A 21,672-nucleotide genomic window follows, 5' to 3' on the forward strand; every position below is an offset into this window, starting at 1 on the left:
AGTTTGATTATCTTTTTTCCTGTTGTGAAGATGGGAGTGATGATTTCCAAGTTCTCTACATGTTGGAGTGGGAACTCGAAGACCTAATTAACTTCTTAAGAAACTGCCGAACTGTTTTCCAAAGTGGATCTAGCACTTTACAATGCTGGCATTGTATGAGAGTTTCAGTTTCTATCTTTGTCAACACGCCATCTTTCTAATTTTAGTTATTCTAATAGTTATCTAGCGGTTTCTTATTGTAGTTTGAATCTGCATTTCTCTAATAGCTACTTATGATGACCATCTTTTCACTTGCTTGTCAGTTGCAAATCTTTATTAGTGAAGTATCTGTTCACATATTTTGCCCTTTTTTTTTTTTTTTTTTTTTTTAAGACAGAGTCTCACTCTGTCGCACAGCCTGGAGTGCAGTGGCAGGATCTCAGCTCACTGCAAGCTCCGCCTCCTGGGTTTACGCCATTCTCCTGCCTCAGCCTCCAGAGTAGCTGGGACTACAGGCGCCCGCCACCTCGCCTGGCTAGTTTTTTGTGTTTTTTAGTAGAGACGGGGTTTCACTGTGTTAGCCAGGATGGTCTGGATCTCCTGACCTCGTGATCCGCCGGTCTTGGCCTCCCAAAGTGCTGGGATTACAGGCTTGAGCCACCGCGCCCGGCCATTTTGCCCATTTTTTAAAAGTTGGGTTGTTTTCTTACAATTGAAGTTTATTTTTTCTTATAATCAAAATTTTAATTGACACATAATAAATCGTACATATTTATGAGGTACAGTGTGATGTTTCAGTATATTTTACATGATATAATGATCAAATCATGGTAACTAGCATATCCATTGCCTTAAACATTTACCATTTCTTTCCTGTAAGAACATTCCAAATCCTCTCTTCTAGCTAGAATATGAGTGTATTTTAAATGTACAACTATTTGTTTTCTCACAATCCTATAAAATGATAGCTTGAGTCAATGAAGTTTCCCCCGCAAGTCCTATCAACCTTGCTTATTTTAGTGAAATTTAATATGGTCTAGAAAACACTGAGCCCTCTGGTTATTCTCTGTAACCCACAAAGGAAACTGAACACTTGACATAAACGTCTTCACCAGAGTAAATAAGAAGAATCCGCTCCATGACATGCAAAAGAAAAAATAACTGGAGAGATCATCTCTGCTCTGAGGTTATTATCCTGTGGTCTTTGGTTTTGGTACGTTGTCCCCCACACCATGCCCTTCTCCCTCATCTTTAATGAGTATCTGTATGTGTGGCAGAACAGCATGTTTTTAAGTCTCTGCACTCTTGGACCAAGCTCGTTCTGTTCCCCACTCTAGGAGAATCTCAAGAGCACAGGATTCTGTTTGGGGTTGCTATGGATACACAGTTCTTATTCCAGTACTGGCTTCTTCTCAATACGAGGTAAAGACCTAGAGGTGAGGGTCTCTGAGCAAGGTAGTCCCATCCCATCCTCTGCCCTCTCTGTTGGCTGATGTTGTCCTCTCCTCCTCATCAGGAGAATTAAAATCATGTAAAGTTTTGGTGGGGGAACTAGATGGTGGTGTCTGGGGCCCACAGACAGGAAAGTTTGCTTATACCAGCTGGGGGGACCACTAATTGACATTCCTTTCCCCTCCCAGGGACCTTACAGAGTCCCTTTATCCTCAGGGTACTGGGGGACAACTAGTGGGTGTTGGGCCAAATAGCAATAACCTTGTTATTTGTCAGGAATTGGGTAAAGATTTGATCTAACAAGCTTGGTTTTGGGGATTAAAAAATGAAAAAAGGAAAAGCTGTAATCCTGAAAGGCAATGGGAGAGAAAGCTGCTAACAGGATCTTGAATACATTTCTCCCTCTTAGAGAAAGTTGTACTGAAGACACAAGACCTGAGACTTATGTCATTTTAGCGGCTGAACCGACCCCAGCCTCTTGTGAGCGGCAGTGGTGCCGGAAGCAGTTTAGCCTACAGGTAAGCAGGTCCAGGGCTTACAGGGAGAAACTCCCAGAAATCCAGCTCTGCCTTGGGTTGTCCTGGTTCACGTCCAAAGGTGTGCTTGGGCCACATCTCTGGAGCAGAAGGTGGTAGACTGAGAGCTTTGATATTTCTACTCCTGCTGCACATGAGCTGGTATAACCCCAAAGTTACGGAATTTGCTGCTGTCTGTGACCCAGCAAATAGAAATAGAAAAGTAATTAGAAAAATAATAGAAATAGAAAAAAGTTTAAACAATAAAACAAGCCTCATTCTATACCTGTTAATGTCCTTAAAAATAGGACATTTTAGGCAGTGTGATAACATGCATATACTGGTTGCTTTAATCTTTCCTGTAGGGTCAGCTGGTTGCCCTAATGGTGTCTGCTCTGTTCAGGATGGTGAGCTAGTGCTCAGCTCCGGAAGCCACTCCACAGAGTTGGCCACTGAACGGACTTCAATGGTCCCATCTCAACATCTCCAGGAAGGTTTAGGAAGATTTTGGCCTCTGGAATATTAGGACTTTGTTGAGAATGAACCTTTCGTGCTTGGAGCACCTAAAGTACAGAAAGCTTACAGAAGCTTATGTACTGTGCCTGCTTGCTACTGAATGTTTTGTTCAATGAATATCTGTATGTGTGGCAGATTTGATTGGTGACCTACTTTTCTTTATAACCTGGTACCATGATTATGAAGGTGTAGGTAACCTTTACCTAACTCAAACTTCTGTGGTTTCTCCTATCTACCAAAAAGCATTTAGGAATTCTGCGTGATCACGTAATTTTAGGATAGTTTGCCATTCTCACCTTCCTTAGAAGGCAATTTAGCTAGCTACTTATTCATGTCCCATGAGGGAAGTCATTCTGTGCTCCCAAGCAGCTTATCAAACTATTTCACACTTCATGCAATATCTCCCTGAAAGGAGTTCAGGTAACATCTATGGATGTCTTGTGTCCTTTTTGGAGATGAGTTTCCCAAGGAACTTGCTTAGCAATCCTGACTTGTCACCTGGATCTGAATAGTAATTTGAGTGTCTTCCAGTTCTCTTCCTCAGTGGAAGATATCTGAAAAATCCAGTAATCATTCAATGAGGCTGCTTATGTCAGAAACTCAAATTCTTATGTTTTTGATGTTTTGAACCTTTTCCTCTGTTAAGACTTATTAGTGTATTCTGCATAGACAACCCAGTTTTTCTTCCTGCGGAAAAGCAGCGGATACCTCTAGATGCTTTTCTTTTTGTAAAAGGCATTGTTTTTCCTGAGACCTGGATGAATTTCCATGAGCCATTCAAGGAAAAGCACCCACTTACAACTTGAAAGGTTCCCTTCATGGCCTTCAGACCAGGCTAATGAGATTTGATAATTTGAACTCCAGCACTCCTTTCCTCACATGCTGAAAGAATAGCACAAAATTAATGTCTATCTGTGCTGAAAGGTTTGAGCTATCGATCACAGTCCAAAATTAGTTTTGTAGCAGAACTTTTACTTAAAGACATAAAAAGATACCATTTAATATATTGTTTCCAAAATGTGTTTCTCACACATTTTAACTGTGAGAACGAGGTTCTGTGGTCAAATAAGTTCAGAAACGTCAGCACACTCTTGGGAATCCCAGTTTTTATCAACAGCAAAAAAAAAAAAAAAAAAAAAAAAAGGGTGCAATCAGTTTCTTAAACTTATTTAAACATTTGAAAAGTTAGCAAATTGTGGCAAAGAGCATTAATTCTTGAGTCTTGGGAGTTTATTACTTTGATGAGCATGTTCGTGTATTTGAAACTAAAAATATCAGTTTATATTGCCACATGCTGATTTTTATGGCATAATATATGGTGTAGAGAGCAGGTTGTCTAAAAACCAATATTTGCAAAATGCTGAATATTCAGCACGGTTTTATGAAGTCAACAGATGTGGAGTGTATTTTGCATGTGTCTTAACTTACAGATGAGGAAATGAAGTTGTAGAGAGATTACATTAGCCAAGCCAGTGGTTTGGGTGCTAGGAAGTCTTGATTTTGTAAAAGATAGCCATATGACTTAAAAAAATGAATCCAGACAAAAAGAAAACAAAATGATTCTACACATATAATCTACTTTAAGTTCACAAAAGGTTTTAAACATAATTTAGGCTATCCTTGACTTACCTACTTGTTTATTTCCTACCAAGGATGACCAGGAACTAGCCATTGATATAGAAACATTATTCTTATATTTTCTTTCTTTTTTTCTGTGTCCTTTCACACACACACACATACACACACACACACACACACACCCTCAGAAGTACTAGTGTTGTGCCCTGAAATTATTTCTTTAGTTCCTGTCAAAATTCCTCTGATTTTATTTTTTGTGTCCTGAAATACTGTCAAGATTAACATCCTGATTGCCTTAGAAAATATCTGATTTTATTTTTTGTCTGTGTTTTTTACTCTTTAGTAGAATTATGGATTCATTAACAGTGTCTACCATAACAGCATCTGACAACTATGACCATAATGGGTGAGTTGACTGATCTAAGTGGTGAAAAATACTGGGAGCATTAGTGGCAATAACAGCTTTCCGTAAGAGGGTATAAGCATCTTTAGGTAGTGTTGTTTTTGAACCTATGTGGAAAAATTAAGATCAGGTCAGAAGAGGGACACTTGGTACTCAAAGTTTGGTTGTGACTTAGTAATTGGCAGCCAAAACCCTATCAAGAACAATTCATGAGAGGAGAGAATCCTACTTGGAGAAAGAAGGTGGTAGCATTGGACAGGCTGCAGAACAGCACTTAGCAGATAGAAAAGAGCTAAGAGACCCTGTATCTGTCCCTCACCCTTCAGAGCTGGTGCCCCAAACCCAAATCCATCATCACATTGGATAGAGCCCCTGCCTGAGGTTTAGTCACTTGATCCTATTTGAGGGGAAGCAAAGATAGCTGTGACTCATGAAGAGCATGAGTCACATGGTGGAGGGACTTGAGAATTAGGGAATCAAAATGGGCAAGAACGTTGTGTGCCTTCAAATGGAACATGAATTTGAAGCAAATTTAAGTTCAAGTTGCTGTCACACATGATGATCAGGTTCAATAATAAAGAATTGTATTTAAATCTTGATTCATTAAACTTTCTTGAGAGTCCTAAACAATTTATATTCCTAACACATAGAGACTTCTTTCTGGAGAAAAATGAAGTACGAGGTGCCAAATAACAGATTTACATGAGAATTTTTTAGGGACAACACACTGTAATTTGTAACACAGCCATAGCCAATTTGAACCAAAAAAAAAAAAAAAAAAGTAGTGTATGAATTTACGTTGTTTCTTACTGTTTGCTTTTAATCCTTTGCACTAATCCCAATGAATTGACATCAGAAATCTGTACTGGAGCTAACAATGAGAGGTGATATCATAATATATATTGGAGATGGGAGGAATTCAGGTTCGTGAAAATCAGTCTCAGAATTATTCTTGGGAAAATAGTGTTCTGGACACTGATTCTAAAATTCTTTCTAAAAAGTTAGGTGTTAAGTGAGCTAAGTCATATTTACGATATCTTTCAGATTCAAGGAATTTTGTTGTTCAAATACATTAGTCATATCTCCACTCCATGTGGCAAATCTGTAATATGTTTTTACATTTGGTGTTTAGAGTAAAATACAGAAACCTTACATAGAACTTTATAATAAGCTTCATGTATTCAGATATAATTGGTACTTTGATGACTAATGGTGTTTGTGTTATACTCAGAAAGTTCTTTCCTATCCTAAGATTACAAATATGTTCCCAAAAATTTTTTTTATATTTGAATTAATTTTCTACATTTAAATAAAACAAGTGCTGTTGTTGTTACTTTAACATCTCCCCACATTAGTGTTATATTCTATACACTTCATGCAATGCCAGCTTAACAGTACCTGTAATATGGCCCAAAGATGCTCAAAAGGAAATGCTGGTCTGTATATCAAAAGACTTTCCTGGCTGAACACAGTGGCTGATGCCTGTAGTCCCAGCACTTTGGGAGGCCAGGGTGGGTGTATCACGAGGTCAGGAGTTCAAGACCAGCTTGGCCAACATGGTGAAACCCCATCTCTATGAAAAATACAAAAATTAACCAGGCACGTTGGTGCGTGCCTGTAGTCCCTGCTACTTGTGAGGCTGAGGCAAGAGAATTGTTTGAACCTGGGAGGCAGAGATTGCAGTGAGCTGAGAGCACAGCACTGCCCTCCAACCTGGGCAACAGAGCAAGACTCTGTCAAAAAAATAAAAATAAAAAAAGCAAAAGAAAAGTAATTGGAATCAGTTTGAACTGAAAATGTTAAGTCTAGGAAGTTACATGTTGTCTTACTATGTACGTTTTAAGTTCTTTGGCACTGTGCTGTGTGTGAACTGAGAGTATCTTCTAGTTGGCTGTCCATTGCAACATGTAATATAAAGGGACACAATTATACATGTATATATGCATCTACAAACACACACATCCATGCATTAATACACACAAGAGAGAAAGAGATTTGGGCTATTCCCTGTCAGGAGCAACCGTGGGAACAAGGAGTTCCCTTGAAATTATTTCTAGAGGACTCTCTAGATGAGCTTTGTATGGAATATTCTTTTGTTTTTTTGGATGGAGGTAGGAAAATAGGGAAGAACTCATAGAAAGAGGCTTTTTATGTTAGTGTTTGTCACCTTTCCTTTCTGTGGGAGTGTGGACCAAGGGAGAAGCGAATCCTGCTTGGAGTGAGAAGGAGATAGGAGGGGACAAAGAGCAGAGAAACCCTAGCAAAAAAAAAAAAAAAAAGAACAGAACTAATAATCCTGGAAGTATTTCACACCCTCCAGAGCTCTGCCATAGTGTGAGGCTGACTCCCTTGGCCCATACCCACCATCAAGGGATGAAGCCCTTGTTTGAAGCCTGCAGCTACTTGGAGGTAACTCTTGGGCAGGAAAGACAACTAGGATGGGTGCAAATTGAGGAGATGATTGGAGGTGATAGAGAAGGAGGAACTCAGATGGGATGATAAGAAGGGGGACTTACAGACTAAAGTTGAACTGGAATTAAATGCCCTCTAAAAATGCTGTTATACATTGAGTTGTAGATACAGTTACTTAGTCTGAATAGATCGATATATTCACAGCTTAAGATATGCACTGTTGGCATATTAAGCCTCATTTCTAATAAAAAAATAAATGCCATCTCAGGTCAATGTAGTGATATACATACTTGTGAATAATCAAAGTGTAACTGGGGAATAACTCATAGACTAACTGTAACTATTTGTTGCAAAATGTTAGAATGACGCATTATATCTCGCTCTGACCATATTTGTCCTGTAGTCCCTATCCGAATGACCTGGCGGGAGTCATTATTGATCGACCCACCAATGACAGGTGAGTTATAAAAGATGTACACATGGCCAGGAGCAGTGGTTCCCACTTGGAATCTGAGCACTTTGGGAGGCCAAGGCGGGCAGATACCTTGAGGTCAGGAGTTCGAGACCAGGCTGGCAAACATGGTGAAACCCTGTCTCTACTAAAAATAAAACAGTTAGCCAGGCATGGTGGCAGGCGCCTCTAATCCCAGCTACTCGGGAGGGTGGGGCAGGAGAATTCCTTGTACCTGGGAGGTGGATGTTGCAGTGAGCCCAGACCATGCCACTGCATTCCAGCCTGGGAAGCAGGAGCGAAACTCTCTCAAAAACAAGAAAAAGATGTACACACAAACACACATACAAATCAGTGACAGAGAAAGAGGCTGAAATTACTGGGATTCACTCTCAGGAGTGTTGACAGTAATACAGCGTATCTTTGACATAGTTTCTTTATCGTCTCACTGTATCACGCATAGGTAACTTCCATATTTTTACAGTTGTTTAGAAAGAGGAACAGACTATAGAGAGAGGCTTCCGTCTGTTACTTTCTTCTTATACTTAGTAACAGTCAAATGCCTTGCATACTTAGATTTTCTGTGTATGAGACATACTGGAGTGGACCATGGGAATAGAGACTCCTATTTAGAGCAAGGAGAAGGTACGAGTACTCGGGGAACTGTGAAGCCCTCAGCAGAAAGGAACAAAGCTAAGAGCCTTGGAAGTGTTCTCCACCCTCGAGAACTCTGGCACCATGGAGGCTGGTGCTCCAAACCTCATATCACCATCATATTGGATTGTGCCCCTGTGTCAGACCTGTAGTGACTTGACTCTCTTTGTGGGGCTGGGAAGACAGCCATGCTGGTTGAAAACAAGGAGGTACTGGAGGGCCTTTGAAACAGGACATTCAATGAAATAAGGGGGCTGACTACCCCCAAACAAAAGTTAAGTTTGAAATAACTGCCACCACAAAGGCTGACACGCATTGGGACTGAGGTCATAATAAGGAAGTTTATTTACTTCTGGAAGCATTACTATTTTCCCCAGCCTAAGATGTTGGTTGCCATTGTAAATATCCTCCTTTAATAAAAGAAAATGATATTTTAGAACCAAATAGTGTGATACACGTGCATAGTCAGAACTTCACTGGTTTATGTGCAGAGTAATGAAAGCTAGTTTCTCCAGATAGTAAATTTCAAATTGTGTCCCCTGTCTGACTGTATTCTTTTATCATCCTCTAGTCCACCCACTAATGAATTGACAACAGCAAACCCAGAGGCACGTATCAATGAAAGGTGAGTTATATTTAGATAAATGAAGACACACGTATGCATAACTGTGCATAGAAGTAGTCACACACCCAGGCACATAAAGAAATGTATGCATCCATCCATCCGCACTTCTCCCAACACACCTCCACTAACAAACCCATGCACACAATGGAAACATATAATAAGGAGACAGAGGGATGGACATTTGTGGAGTTTATTCTGAGAAGCCTGCATGGACAGAGAGAGTGTTTTTAAACAGGGTCTACAATTCTTCTCATGGTAGCCTTTGTAGGTAGCATTGCATCCTTTTCTAATAGAGTGGTATAAAAAAGAGCCGGTCCTAGGAGAGCTGCTGCTTCTTGTTAGTGTATTTGTCATCCTTAGTTCCTAGTAAGCACCTTCTTAAAGGACTCGGATTTCTGGAGTTTGAGAGCCTACCAGATTGACACAAGGGAGGAGAGAATCCTATTTGCAACATAGAGGAGATAGCAGCTGACAAGGAGCAGTGAAGCCCTGGGGAAAGAATGGAACTAATGGAACATGGACTTGTCCCTCACACTCCTGAGCTCTGTCAACATATGAGGTTGGTGCTAAAACACAAACACAAGCACGCCACCTCATTGGATGCTGCTCTTCCTTAGGCCCGCAGCTACTTGCCTGTATCTCATGGACGGGAAACACTAGCATGATGGGTGAAAGGAAAGATGTGATGGAGAGATCCAGGAAGTGGGCCATAGATGGGATTAGAGGGATGACTGCCTACACAGTGGAGCTGAATTTAAAAAGAAATTCACCCACAAAAGGCTGTCATGCATTGATCAGCTCTGGTGGTAGAGAGTTTTGGTTAACTCTTGAGTCAGTGAGTCTTGGATAGGTGTAAAATGTGTGCCGCAATCTTAGAAAGTATGATGTGTAGGGTAAATGGCATGGCAGATTCCAAAGAACCAAATACACTCATGAATTCTGTAGGGTAGAGCAGCTTACAGGTTGAAAAGTAATTGTAGGCCAGGCGTGTTGGCTCACACCTGTGGTCCCAGCGCCTTGGGAGGGCAAGTCAGGTGGATCACGAGGTTAGGAGTTCAAGAAAGCCTGGCCAATGTCGTGAAACTGCCGTCTCTACTAAAAATACAAAAATAAGCTAGGCACGGCAGTGTGTGCCTTTAGTTCCTGCTACTCGGGAAGCTGAGGCAGGAGAATTACTTGAACCCGGGAGGCTGAGAATGCAGTAAGCCGAGATCGCACCACTGTACTCTAGCCTGGGCATCAGAGTGAGCCTCTGTCTCCGGAAAAAAAAAAAAAAGCAAAAGAAAAGTAATTGGAACTAGTTTGAACTGAAAACTTTAAGTCTAGGAGGTTACAAGTTGTCTTACTATGTATGTTTTAAGTTCTTTGGCACTGCACTGTGTGTAAACTGAGAGTATCTTCTAGTAGGCTGTCCATTGCAACATGTGATATAAAGGAATACAATTATACATGTATATATGCATCTACAAACACACACATCCAAGCATTCATACACATAAGAGAGAAAGAGATATGGGCTATTCACTGTCAGGACCACCCACGGGGACAAGGAGTTCCCTTGAAACTATTTCTAGAGTCATCTCAGGATGAGCTTTATACGGAATATTCTTTTGCTTTTTGGATGGAGGTAGGAAAATGGGGAAGAACTCATAGAGGGCGGCTTATTATGTGAGTGTTTGTCACCTTTCCTTTCTGTGGGAATGAGACTGTACTCGTCGTGTGGACCAAGGGAAAAGGAATCTTGCTTGGAGCGAGAAGGAGATAGGAGGGGACAAAGAGCAGAGAAACCCCAGCAAAAAAAAAAACAACAGAGCTAATAACCCGGGAAGTATTTCACACCCTCCAGAGCTCTGCCATAGTGTGAGGCTGACTCCCTTGGCCCATACCCACCATCACATGGGATGAAGCCCTTGCTTGAAACCTGCAGCTACTTGGAGGTAACTCTTGGGCAGGAAAGACAACTAGGATGGGTGCAAATCGAGGAGGTGATTGGAGGTGATAGAGAAGGAGGAACTCAGATGGGATTATAAGAAGGGGGACTTACAAACTGAAGTTGAACTGGAATTAAATGCCCTCCAAAAATGCTGTCATACATTGAGGTGTAGATACAGTTACTTAGTCTGGATGGATCGATATGTTCACAGCCTAAGACACGCACTGTTGGCATATTAAGCCTCATTTCTAATAAAAAAACAAATGCCATCTCAGGTCAATGTAGTGATATACATACGTGTGAATAATCAAAGTGCAAGCCGGGAATAACTCATAGACTAACTGTAGCTATTTGTTGCAAAACGTTAGAATGACTCATTGTGTCTGACTCTGACCATATTTGTCCTATAGTCCCTATCCGAATGACCTGGCGGGAGTCATTATTGATCGACCCACCGATGACAGGTGAGTTATAAAAGATGTACACATGGCCGGGAGCAGTGGTTGCCACCTGGAATCTGAGCACTTTGGGAGGCCAAGGCGGACAGATACCCTGAGGTCAGGGGTTCGAGACCAGTCTGGCAACATGGTGAAACCCTGTCTCTACTAAAAATACAACAGTTAGCCAGGCGTGGTGGCAGGCGCCTCTAATCCGAGCTACTCGGGAGGGTGAGGCAGGAGAATTGCTTGTACCTGGGAGGTGAATGTTGCAGTGAGCCGAGACCGTGCCACTACCTTCCAGCCTGGGCAGCAGGAGCAAAACTCTCTGTCAAAAACAAGAAAAAGATGTACACACAAACACACACACAAATTGGTGACAGAGAAGGAGGCTGAGATTACTGGGATTCACTCTCAGGAGTGTTGACCGTAATACAGCATATGTTTGAACAGACGACCGTTTCTTTCTCGTATCACTATCACGTAAAGGTAACTTCCATATTTTTACAGTTGTTTAGAAGGAAAGAGAAACAGATTATAGAGAGAGGCTTCTGTCTGTTCCTGTCTTCTCATCCTTAGTAACAGTCAAATGCCTTGGAAACTCAGAGTTTCTGTGTATGAGACATACTGGAGTGGGCCGTGGGAATAGAGACTCCTATTTAGAGCAAGGAGAAGGTACAAGTACACGGGGAACTGTGAAGCCCTCAGCAGAAAGGAACAAAGCTAAGAGCCTTGGAGTTGTTCTCCAACCTCCAGAACTGTGGCACCATGGAGGCTGGTGCTCCAAACCTCATATCACCATCGTATTAGATTGTGCTCCTGTGTCAGACCTGTAGTGACTTGACTCTCTTTGTGGGGCTGGGAAGACACCCATGCTGGTTGAAAGTAAGGAGGTACTGGAGGGCCTTTGAAACAGGACATTCAGTGAAATAAGAGGGCTGACGAGCTCCAAACACAAGTTGAGTTTGAAATAACTGCCACCACACTGGCTGACATGCACTGGGATTCAGGTCATAATAAAGAAGTTTATTTAAACCTGGAAGGATTACTGTTTTGCCCAGCCTAAGATGTTGGTTGACATCGTGTAACTCCTCCTTTCTAATTAAAAAAAGTGACATTTCAGAACCAAATAGTGCTATACATATGCATAGTCAGAACTTCACTGGTTTATGTGCAGAGTAATGAAAGCTAGTTTCTCCAAAAAAGTAAATTTCAAATTGTGTCTCCTGTCTGACTGTATTCTTTTATCATCCTCTAGTTCACCCACTAATGAATTGACAACAGCAAACCCAGAGGCACGTATCAATGAAAGGTGAGTTATATTTAGATAAATAAAGACACACATATGCATAACTGTGCATAGAAATAGTCACACACCCAGAAACATAAAAAAATATATCCATCCATCCATCCATCTATGCATCCATCCATCCCCACTCCTCGAACACACTTCCACTTACAAACCCATGCACACAATGGAAACATACAATAAGGAGACAGATGAACGGACATTTGTGGAGTTTATTCTGAGAGCCTGCATGGCCACGGAGAGTGGTTTTTAACAGGGTCTGCAATTCCTCTCATGGTAGCCTTTGTAGGTAACATTGCATCATTTCCTAATGCAGTTGGATACAAAGGAGCCAGTCCTAGGAGAGCTGCTGCTTCTTGTTAGTGTATTTGTCACCCTTAGTTCCTAGTAAGCACCTTCTTAAAGGACTCAGATTTCCGGAGTTTGAGAGCCTACCAGATTGACACAAGGGAGGAGAGAATCCTATTTGCAACATGGAGGAGATAGCCACTGACAAGGAGCAGTGAAGCCCTGGGGAAAGAATGGAACTAATGGAACATGGACTTGTCCCTCACACTCCTGAGCTCTGTCAACATATGAGGTTGGTGCTAAACACAAACACAAGCACGCCACCTCATTGGATGCTGCTCTTCCTTAGGCCCGCAGCTACTTGCCTGTATCTCATGGACGGGAGACACTAGCATGATGGGTGAAAGGAAAGATGTGATGGAGAGATCCAGGAAGTGGGCCATAGATGGGATTAGAGGGGTGACTGCCTACACGGTGGAGTTGAATTTAAAGGAAATTCACCCACAAAAGGCTGTCATGCATTGGTCAACTCTCGTGGTAGAGAGTTTTGGTTAACTCGAGTCAGTAAGTCTTGGATAGGTGTAAAATGTGTGCCGCAATTGTAGAAAGTATGAAGTGTAGGATAAATGTGTAGGCATATTCCAAAGACCCAAATACACTCATGAATTCTACAGGGTAGAGCAGTTTACATGTTGAAAGATAATTGGAAGGCTGGGTGCGTTGTCTCACGCCTGTGGTACTAGTGCTTTGGGAGGGCATGTCGGGTGGATCATGAGGTCAGGAGTTCAAGAACAGCCTGACCAACATGGTGAAACTGCCATCTCTACTAAAAATACAAGAATTAGCCAGGCGTGGTGGTGCGCGCCTGTACTTCCTGCTACTTGGGAGGCTGAGGCAGGAGAATTACTTGAACTCAGACGGGCGAGGTTGCAGTGAGCCAAGATTATGCTACTGCACTGTAGCCTGGGCGACAGAGCGAGACTCTGTCTCAAAAAAAAAAAAAAAAGAAGAAGAAGAAAAGCAGAAGAAAAGTAATTGGAACTAGTTTGAACTGAAAACGTTAAGTCTAGGAAGTTATATGTTGTCTTACTATGTACGTTTTAAGTTCTTTGGCACTGGGCTATGTGTGAACTGAGAATATCTTCTAGTAGGCTGTCCATTGCAACATGTGATATAAAGGAATACAATTATACATGTATATATGCGTATACAAACACACACATCCAGGCATTCATACACACAAGAGAGAGAAACTTGGGCTATTCACTGTCAGGAGCATCCATGGGAACAAGGAGTTCCCTTGAGAGTATTTCCAGAGTCGTCTCAGGATGAGCTTTGTACGGAATATTCTTTTGCTTTTTGGATGGAGGTAGGAATATGGGGAGGAACTGAGAGAGGAGAGCTTATTATGTGAGTGTTTGTCACCTTTCCTTTCTGTGGGAATGAGACTGTACTCGTAGTGTCGACGAAGGGAGAAGCGAATCGTGCTTGGAGCGAGAAGTGAGAAGGAGATAAGAGGGGACAAAGAGCAGAGAAACCTCAGCCTAAAAGAGAACAGAGGGAAGTATTTCACACCTTCCAGAGCTCTGCCATAGTGTGAGGCTGACTCCCTTGGCCCATACCCACCATCACATGGGATGAAGCCCTTGCTTGAGACCTGCAGCTACTTGGTGGTAACTCTTGGGAAGGAAAGACATCTAGGATGGATGCAAATTGAGGAGGTGATTGGCGGTGATAGAGAAGGAGGAACTCAGATGGGATTATAAGAAGGGGGACTTACAAACTGAAGTTGAACTGGAATTAAATGCCCTCCAAAAATGCTGTCATACATTGAGGTGTAGATACAGTTACTTAGTCTGGATGGATCGATATGTTCACAGCCTAATATATGCACAACAGTTGGCATATAAAATGTCATTTCTAATAAAAAAACAAATGCCATCTCAGGTCAATGTAGTGGTATACATACGTGTGAATAATCAAAGTGCAAGCCGGGAATAACTCATAGACTAACTGTAGCTATTTGTTGCAAAACGTTAGAATGACGCATTGTGTCTGATCTGACCATATTTGTCCTATAGTCCCTATCCGAATGACCTGGCGGGAGTCATTATTGATCGACCCACCGATGACAGGTGAGTTATAAAAGATGTACACATGGCCGGGAGCAATGGTTGCCACCTGGAATCTGAGCACTTTGGGAGGCCAAGGCGGACAGATACCCTGAGGTCAGGAGTTCGAGACCAGGCTGGCCAACATGGTGAAACCCTGTCTCTACTAAAAAAACAACAATTAGCCAGGCATGGTGGCAGGCGCCTCTAATCCGAGCTACTCGGGAAGGTGTGGCAGGAGAATTGCTTGTATCTGAGAGGTGGACATTGCAGTGAGCCGAGACCATGCCATTGCATTCCAGCCTGGGCAGCAGGAGCAAAACTCTCTGTCAAAAACAAGAAAAAGATGTACACACAAACACACACACAAATTGATGATGGAGAAGGAGGCTGAGATTACTGGGATTCACTCTCAGGAGTGTTGACAGTTATACAGCCTTATCTTTGACATCGTTTCTTTATCATCTCACTGTATCACACATAGGTAAATTCCATATTTTTTACAGTTGTTTAGAAAGAAAGAGAAACAGATTATAGAGAGAGGCTTCTGTCTGTTACTTTCTTCTCATCCTTAGTAACAGACAAATGCCTTGGAAACTCAGAGTTTCTGTGTATGAGACATACTGGAGTGGGCCGTGGGAATAGAGACTCCTATTTGGAGCAAGGAGAAGGTACAAGTACTCGGGGAACTGTGAAGCCCTTAGCAGAAAGGAACAAAGTTAAGAGCCTTGGAAGTGTTCTCCATCCTCGAGAACTCTGGCACCATGGAGGCTGGTGCTTCAAACCTCATATCACCATCATATCGGATTGTGCCCCTGTGTCAGACCTGTAGTGACTTGACTCTCTTTGTGGGGCTGGGAAGACACCCATGCTGGTTGAAAGTAAGGAGGTACTGGAGGGCCTTTGAAACAGGACATTTAGTGAAAGAAGGGGCCTGACGAGCTCCAAACACAAGTTGAGTTTGAAATAACTGCCACCACACTGGCTGACACACACTGGGACTGGGTCATAATAAAGAAGTTTATTTAAATCTGGAAGCATTACTATTTTCCCCAGCCTAAGATGTTGGTTTCTATCATATTACTCCTCCTTTCTAATTAAAAAAAGTGACGTTTCAGAACCAAATAGTGCTATACACATGCAGAGTCAGAACTTCACTGGTTTATGTGCAGAGTAATGAAAGCTAGTTTCTCCACAACAGTAAATTTCAAATTGTGTCCCCTGTCTGACTGTATTCTTTTATCATCCTCTAGTCCACCCACTAATGAATTGACAACAGCAAACCCAGAGGCACGTATCAATGAAAGGTGAGTTATATTTAGATAAATAAAGACACACATATGCATAACTGTGCATAGAAGTAGTCACACACCCAGACACATAAACAAATATATCCATCCATCCATCCATGCATCCATCCATCCCCACTTCTCTGAACACATGTCCACTAACAAACCCATGCACACAATGGAAACATACAATAAGGAGACAGATGGACGGACATTTGTGGAGTTTATTCTGAGAAGCCTGCATGGCCACAGAGAGTGGTTTTTAACAGGGTCTGCAATTCCTCTCATGGTAGCCTTTGTAGGTAACATTGCATCCTTTTCCATTGGAGTTGTATACAAAGGAGCCAGTCCTAAGAGAGATGCTGCTGCTTGTTAGTATATTTGTCACCTAGTAAGTTCCTAGTAAGCAGTTTCTTAAAGGACTCAGATTTCCTGAGTTTGAGAATCTACCAGATTGACACAAGGGAGGAGAGAATCATATTTGCAATGAAGGAGATAGCAGCTGACAAGGAGGAGTTAAACCCTGGGCAAAGAATGGAGCTAAGGGAACATGGACTTGTCCCTCAGACTCCCGAGTTCTGTCAACATATGAGGTTGGTGCTATAACACAAACAGGAGCACGCCATCTCACTGGATGCTGCTCTTCTTTAGGGCCGCAGGTACTTACTTGCCTGTGTCTTATGGATGGGAAAGACCAGCATGATGGGTGCAAGAAAGACATGATGGAGAGATCTAGGAAGCGGGCCATAGATGGAATTAGAAGAATGACTGCCTACACAGTGGAGATGAATTTAAGAGAAATTCACCCACAAATGGCTGTCAGGCATTGGTCAGTTCCAGTGATAGACAGTTTAGGTTAACAATTGCGTCAGTGAGTCTTGGATAGGTGTAAAATGTGCTGCAATCGTAGAAAGTATGATGTGTAGGCTAAATGGCATGGCAGATTCGAAAGAACCAAATACACGCATGAATTCTGTAGGGTAGAGCAGTTTACAGGTTGAAAAGTAGTTGGAAGGCTGGGTGCATTGGCTCACGCCTGTGGTCCCAGCACTTTGGGAGGGCAAGTCAAATGGATCACGAGGTCAGGAGTTCAAGACCAGCCTTACCAACATGGTGAAATCCTGTCTTTACTAAAAATACAAAAATTAGCCAGGTGTGGGTCGTGCGCCTGTAGTTCCTGCTACTCGGGATGGTGAGGCAGGAGAATGACTTGAACCCAGGAGGCAGAGGTTTTAGTGAGCCAAGATCATGCCACTGGACTCCAGTCTGAGCGACAGAGTGAGACTCTGTCTCAGTAAAAAAATAAATAAATAAATAAAAAATAATGGGAACTAGTTTGAATTGAAAACGTTAAGTCTAGGAAGTTACATGTTGTCTTACTATGTACGTTTTAAGTCCTTTGGCACTGCGCTGTGTGTGAACTGAGAGTATCTTTTAGTAGGCTGTCCACTGTAATATGTGATGTAAAGGAGGACAATTATACATGTATATATGCATATTCAAACACGCACATCCATGCATTCATACACACTAGAGAGAGAGATTTGGGCTATTCACTGTCAGGAGCATCCATGGGAACAAGGTATTCCCTTGAAACTATTTCCAGAGTCCTCTCAGGATGAGCTTTGTACAGAATATTCTTTTGCTTTTTGGATGGAGGTAGGAAAATAGGGAAGAACTTATAGAGGGAGGCTTTTTATGTTAGAGTTTGTCACCTTTCCTTTCTGTGGGAATGAGACTGTATTCATAGAGTGGACCAAGGGAGAAGCGAATCCTGCTTGAAACGAGAAGGAGATAGGAGGGGACAAAGAGCAGAGAAACCACTATAAAAAAAAGAACAGCGCTAATAACCCTGTAAGTATTTTATGCCCTCCAGAGCTCTGCCATAATGTGGGGCTGACTCCCTTGGCCCATGCCCACCATCACATGGAATGAAGCCCTTGCTTGAGGCCTGCAGCTGCTTGGCTGTAACTCTTGGGCAGGAAAGACAACTAGGATGGGTGAAAACTGAGGAGGTGATTGGAGGTGATAGAGAAGGAGGAACTCAGATGAAATTATAAGAAGGGGACTTAAAAACTAAAGTTGAACTGGAGTTAGCTCCCCTCAAAAAGGTTATTACACATTGAGGTGAAGATGCAGTTGCTTAATCTGGATGCATCTCTATGTTCCCAGCCTAAGATATTCACTGTTGGCACATAAAACCTCATTTTCAATAAGAAAAAATTTCATCCCAGTTCAATTTACAGGTATACATATATATATATTTAAAGCGTATGCAAGGAATCACTCATTGAGTTAGTGTAGCTATTTGATGCAAAACATTAGAATTATGCGTCATGTCTGATTCTGATCATATTTGTCCCGTAGTCCCCATCCTGATGACCTGGTGGAAGTCATCATCGATACAGACACCGATGACATGTGAGTTATAAAGGATGTTCACACTAACATAGAGATACAAACAAAACAGTGACAGAGGAAGATATTATGATTAGTGAGATTTGCTCTCAGGAGTGTCCATGGCAATACAGAGTGTCTTGGACACAGTTCATCTTCTCACTGTAGCACCTATAGTTAAACATCCACATTTTTACAGTTGTTTTGGAGAAAAGAGGAATAGTGTATAGAGAGAAGCTTTCGTCTGTTACTGGCTTTTCACCATTTGTTACTAGGAGCCAAATGCCTTGGAAACTCAGATTTTCTGTGTATGAGAAATACTAGAGTGGGCTGAGGGAAGAGAAAATCCTATTTGGAGCAAGGAAGAGGTAGGAGTACTTGGGGAACTGTGAACTCCTCAGCAGAAAGGAACAGAGCTAAGAGCCTTGGAGGTGTTCTCCACCCTCCAGAACTCTGCCACTATGGAGGCTGGTGCTCCAGACCTTATATCACCATCGTATTGGGTTGTGCCCCTGTGTCAGACCTCTAGTGACTTGACTCTCTTTGTGGGGCTGGGGAGTCGCCCATGCTGGTTGAAAGTAAGGAGGTAATGGAGGGTTTTTGAAGCAGGACATTCAATGGATTAGGAGGGATGACTACCTAAAAATTGGAGTTGAGTTTGAAATAACTGCTGCCACAAAGGCTGTCACATGTTGGGATGAGGTTGTAATTAAAAGGTTTACTTGAATCTGGAAGCATTACTATTTTTTCCATCCTAAGATGGTGGTATCCATCATATAAATCCTGATTTTTGATAAAAAATGATGTTTCAGATCCAAATAGTGCTATACACATGAATAGTCAGAAATTAACCAGTATATGTTTAGAGTAATGAAAGCTAGTTTTTCCCAAAAAGTAAATTTCAAATTATGTCACCTGTCTGACTGTATTCTTTTATCATCCTCTAGTCCCCACACAAGTGAACTGACAGGAGGAACCAAGGAAGCTTGTATCTATGAAAGGTGAGTTATAAATAAATAAAGAAAAATGTATGCATAAGTGTGCATGGAAGTATATATATACACACACAGGCACATAAACAAATCTATTCACCCATCCATCTATACACATTTCTCTCAACACACGTGCACAAACAAACCCACGCACACAATTGAATCATAAAACAAGGAGACAGATGGACATTTGTGGAATTTTCTCTCAGGAGCCTACATGGCCATACAGAGTGTTCTTAGTGGGTTTCCAGTTCTTCTCATTGTAGCATTTGTAGGTAACTTTGCATCCTTTTTTGATGGAGTTATATAAAGAGGAGCAAGTCATAGAAGGTTGCTTCTTCCTGTTAGTGTATTCGTCACCCTTAGTTCTTAGTAAGCAGTTTTTTAAGGGACTCAGAGTTCCTGAGTTCGAGAGCCTACCAGAGTGGCCCCAAGGGAGGTGAGAATCCTATTTGCAACATGGAGGACAGAGCAGCAGACAAGGAGCAGTGGAGCCCTGGGCAGAAAGGAATGGAGCTAATGGAACAGGACTTGTCCCTCACCATCCAGACCTCTGTCAACATGTGAGGTTGGTGCCTAGACCCAACCCCAAACGCACCAACTCACTGGATGCAGCCTTTCCTCAGGCCCACAGCTACTTGCCTCTGTCTCCTGGACAGGAAAAACTAGTATGATGGGTGAAAGGAAGGACCTGATGGATCGTTTTCACAGGCATGTTCAGACTTCCACTGGAAATAAATCATGAAAAATGAAACCTGATGCAAGTTAATTATAGGGTAATGCTCAAGAAAATTTAAAAAATTAATTAGATGTTCCAGAAACTATAAGAAGTTTGTGTTTAATCAGTGACTAATTTTTAAAGAGGTTATTTGTGTTATGTATTACCACTTCTTTTGCAAGGAAACATCAAGGTGTGAATTCTGTAATTGCTCATTAAGCAGTAGTACATGAGTTGAATATGTAGTATTGATTTCTTAAGCCGGTAAATAAAAATTTTCTCTATTCATTTTTTTTTTTTTTTTTTTTTTGAGATGGAGTCTCGCTCAGTCGCCCAGGCTGGAGTGCAGTGGCGTGATCTCGGCTCACTGCAAGCTCTGCCTCCCGGGTTCATGCCAGTCTCCTGCCTCAGCCTCCCAAGTAGCTGGGACTACAGGCACCCGCCACCACATCCAGCTAATTTTTTGCTTTTTTTTTTAGTAGAGACGGGGTTTCACCGTGTTAGCCAGGATGGTCTCGATCTCCTGACCTCGTGATCTGCCCGCCTCGGCCTCCCAAAGTGCTGGGATTACAGGCGTGAGCCACTGTGCCCGGCTCTATTCATTTTATAGTACAGTGGAGGCATGGGTGAATTAAAATGTATTTCTAATATGTAGATAGGTTTAATTTGTATATCATCATTGTTTAATTAATTGGCCATTGAAAAATGAGTCTGTTAATTGTTGGAATTTACTTACTGGAGTTATATGGTAGGATTTGCATACCCTCACCCATTACTTATGTGTATATTTGATATTTTATTTTTATGGAAAAACTATGCCTTTTGGTGCAAAAGAGGTTTTTGCTAATAGTGTCAATAAAAGAGAAAATCATGTGGTGTTTATGTGTCTGTGTACCTTTTTACTCCATTAGCACTGCCTTCAGTGAAATGACAATAACTCATGAAGCATCCTTCAACAAAAAGTGAGGTCTAAATAAATTAAAAGCTAGATGTAAACATATATATGTAAATATACACATAGACACACACACACACAAAAGCATACATGTAGAGAAGAGAGATTCAGATTTGCCTAGTTCATTGTCTGGAGCATCCATAACAACACAGGGTGTCTTAGACACTGTTTTCTAAAGTCTAATTACTGTAGTATCTGCAGTTACCTTTCTATCCTTTTTGGATCTAGTTGGATAAAAAAGGAACATGTCATAAGAGCAATGCTTCTTATTCCTATTGCATTGGTCACTCTTAGCAGCAGCCAAAACCCTTAGGAAAATATGAGTGAGGCAAGAGAGGAGACAGTCCTATTCTTAGCATGGGGGAGGTAACAGTGGGCAGGGAGCTGAGGAACTGTCAACAGAAAAGAACAAAGCTAGTAGAACCTTGGTCTCTTCCTCTGTTACCACATGAGGTTACTTTCCCAAAGGCAAACCCACCATCAGATTGGATGGAGCCCCTGCCTTAGGTCTGCAGTTACTTAATCGTATCTGAGGGGCAGAAAAGACATCCATGATTAGTGAAGAGTTATTGGTGGTATTTGAACTTGAGAAAACAGAAAATTACAAGGGTAAGCAAGGTGGGTATTTACAAACTGAAGTTGAACTTATGTAAATTTT

General features: G+C 41.8%; 1 protein-coding gene across 2 annotated transcripts in view; it reads left to right on the forward strand.

The window, feature by feature from the left end:
- The window catches only part of LOC103214483 (phosphatidylinositol 3,4,5-trisphosphate 3-phosphatase TPTE2-like), a 108,301-nt gene that overhangs the window by 13,781 nt on the left and 72,848 nt on the right, over positions 1-21,672 (forward strand). The window contains exons 3-14 of one of the 2 annotated variants that reach the window (XM_073014372.1): positions 1,061-1,192; positions 1,317-1,401; positions 1,841-1,949; positions 4,384-4,446; positions 7,259-7,312; positions 8,532-8,585; positions 10,929-10,982; positions 12,214-12,267; positions 14,634-14,687; positions 15,917-15,970; positions 18,320-18,373; positions 19,297-19,350. In XM_073014372.1, the coding sequence (XP_072870473.1) occupies positions 4,391-4,446; positions 7,259-7,312; positions 8,532-8,585; positions 10,929-10,982; positions 12,214-12,267; positions 14,634-14,687; positions 15,917-15,970; positions 18,320-18,373; positions 19,297-19,350 (488 nt within the window). In that variant the 5' untranslated portion in view covers positions 1,061-1,192; positions 1,317-1,401; positions 1,841-1,949; positions 4,384-4,390. The remainder of the gene's footprint in view (positions 1-1,060; positions 1,193-1,316; positions 1,402-1,840; positions 1,950-4,383; positions 4,447-7,258; positions 7,313-8,531; positions 8,586-10,928; positions 10,983-12,213; positions 12,268-14,633; positions 14,688-15,916; positions 15,971-18,319; positions 18,374-19,296; positions 19,351-21,672) is intronic. The other variant, XM_073014371.1, reaches the window with a different exon arrangement.

The sequence above is a fragment of the Chlorocebus sabaeus genome, chromosome 3 (genome assembly GCF_047675955.1).
Source record: "Chlorocebus sabaeus isolate Y175 chromosome 3, mChlSab1.0.hap1, whole genome shotgun sequence".
NCBI classification, from domain to species: Eukaryota; Metazoa; Chordata; class Mammalia; order Primates; family Cercopithecidae; genus Chlorocebus; species Chlorocebus sabaeus.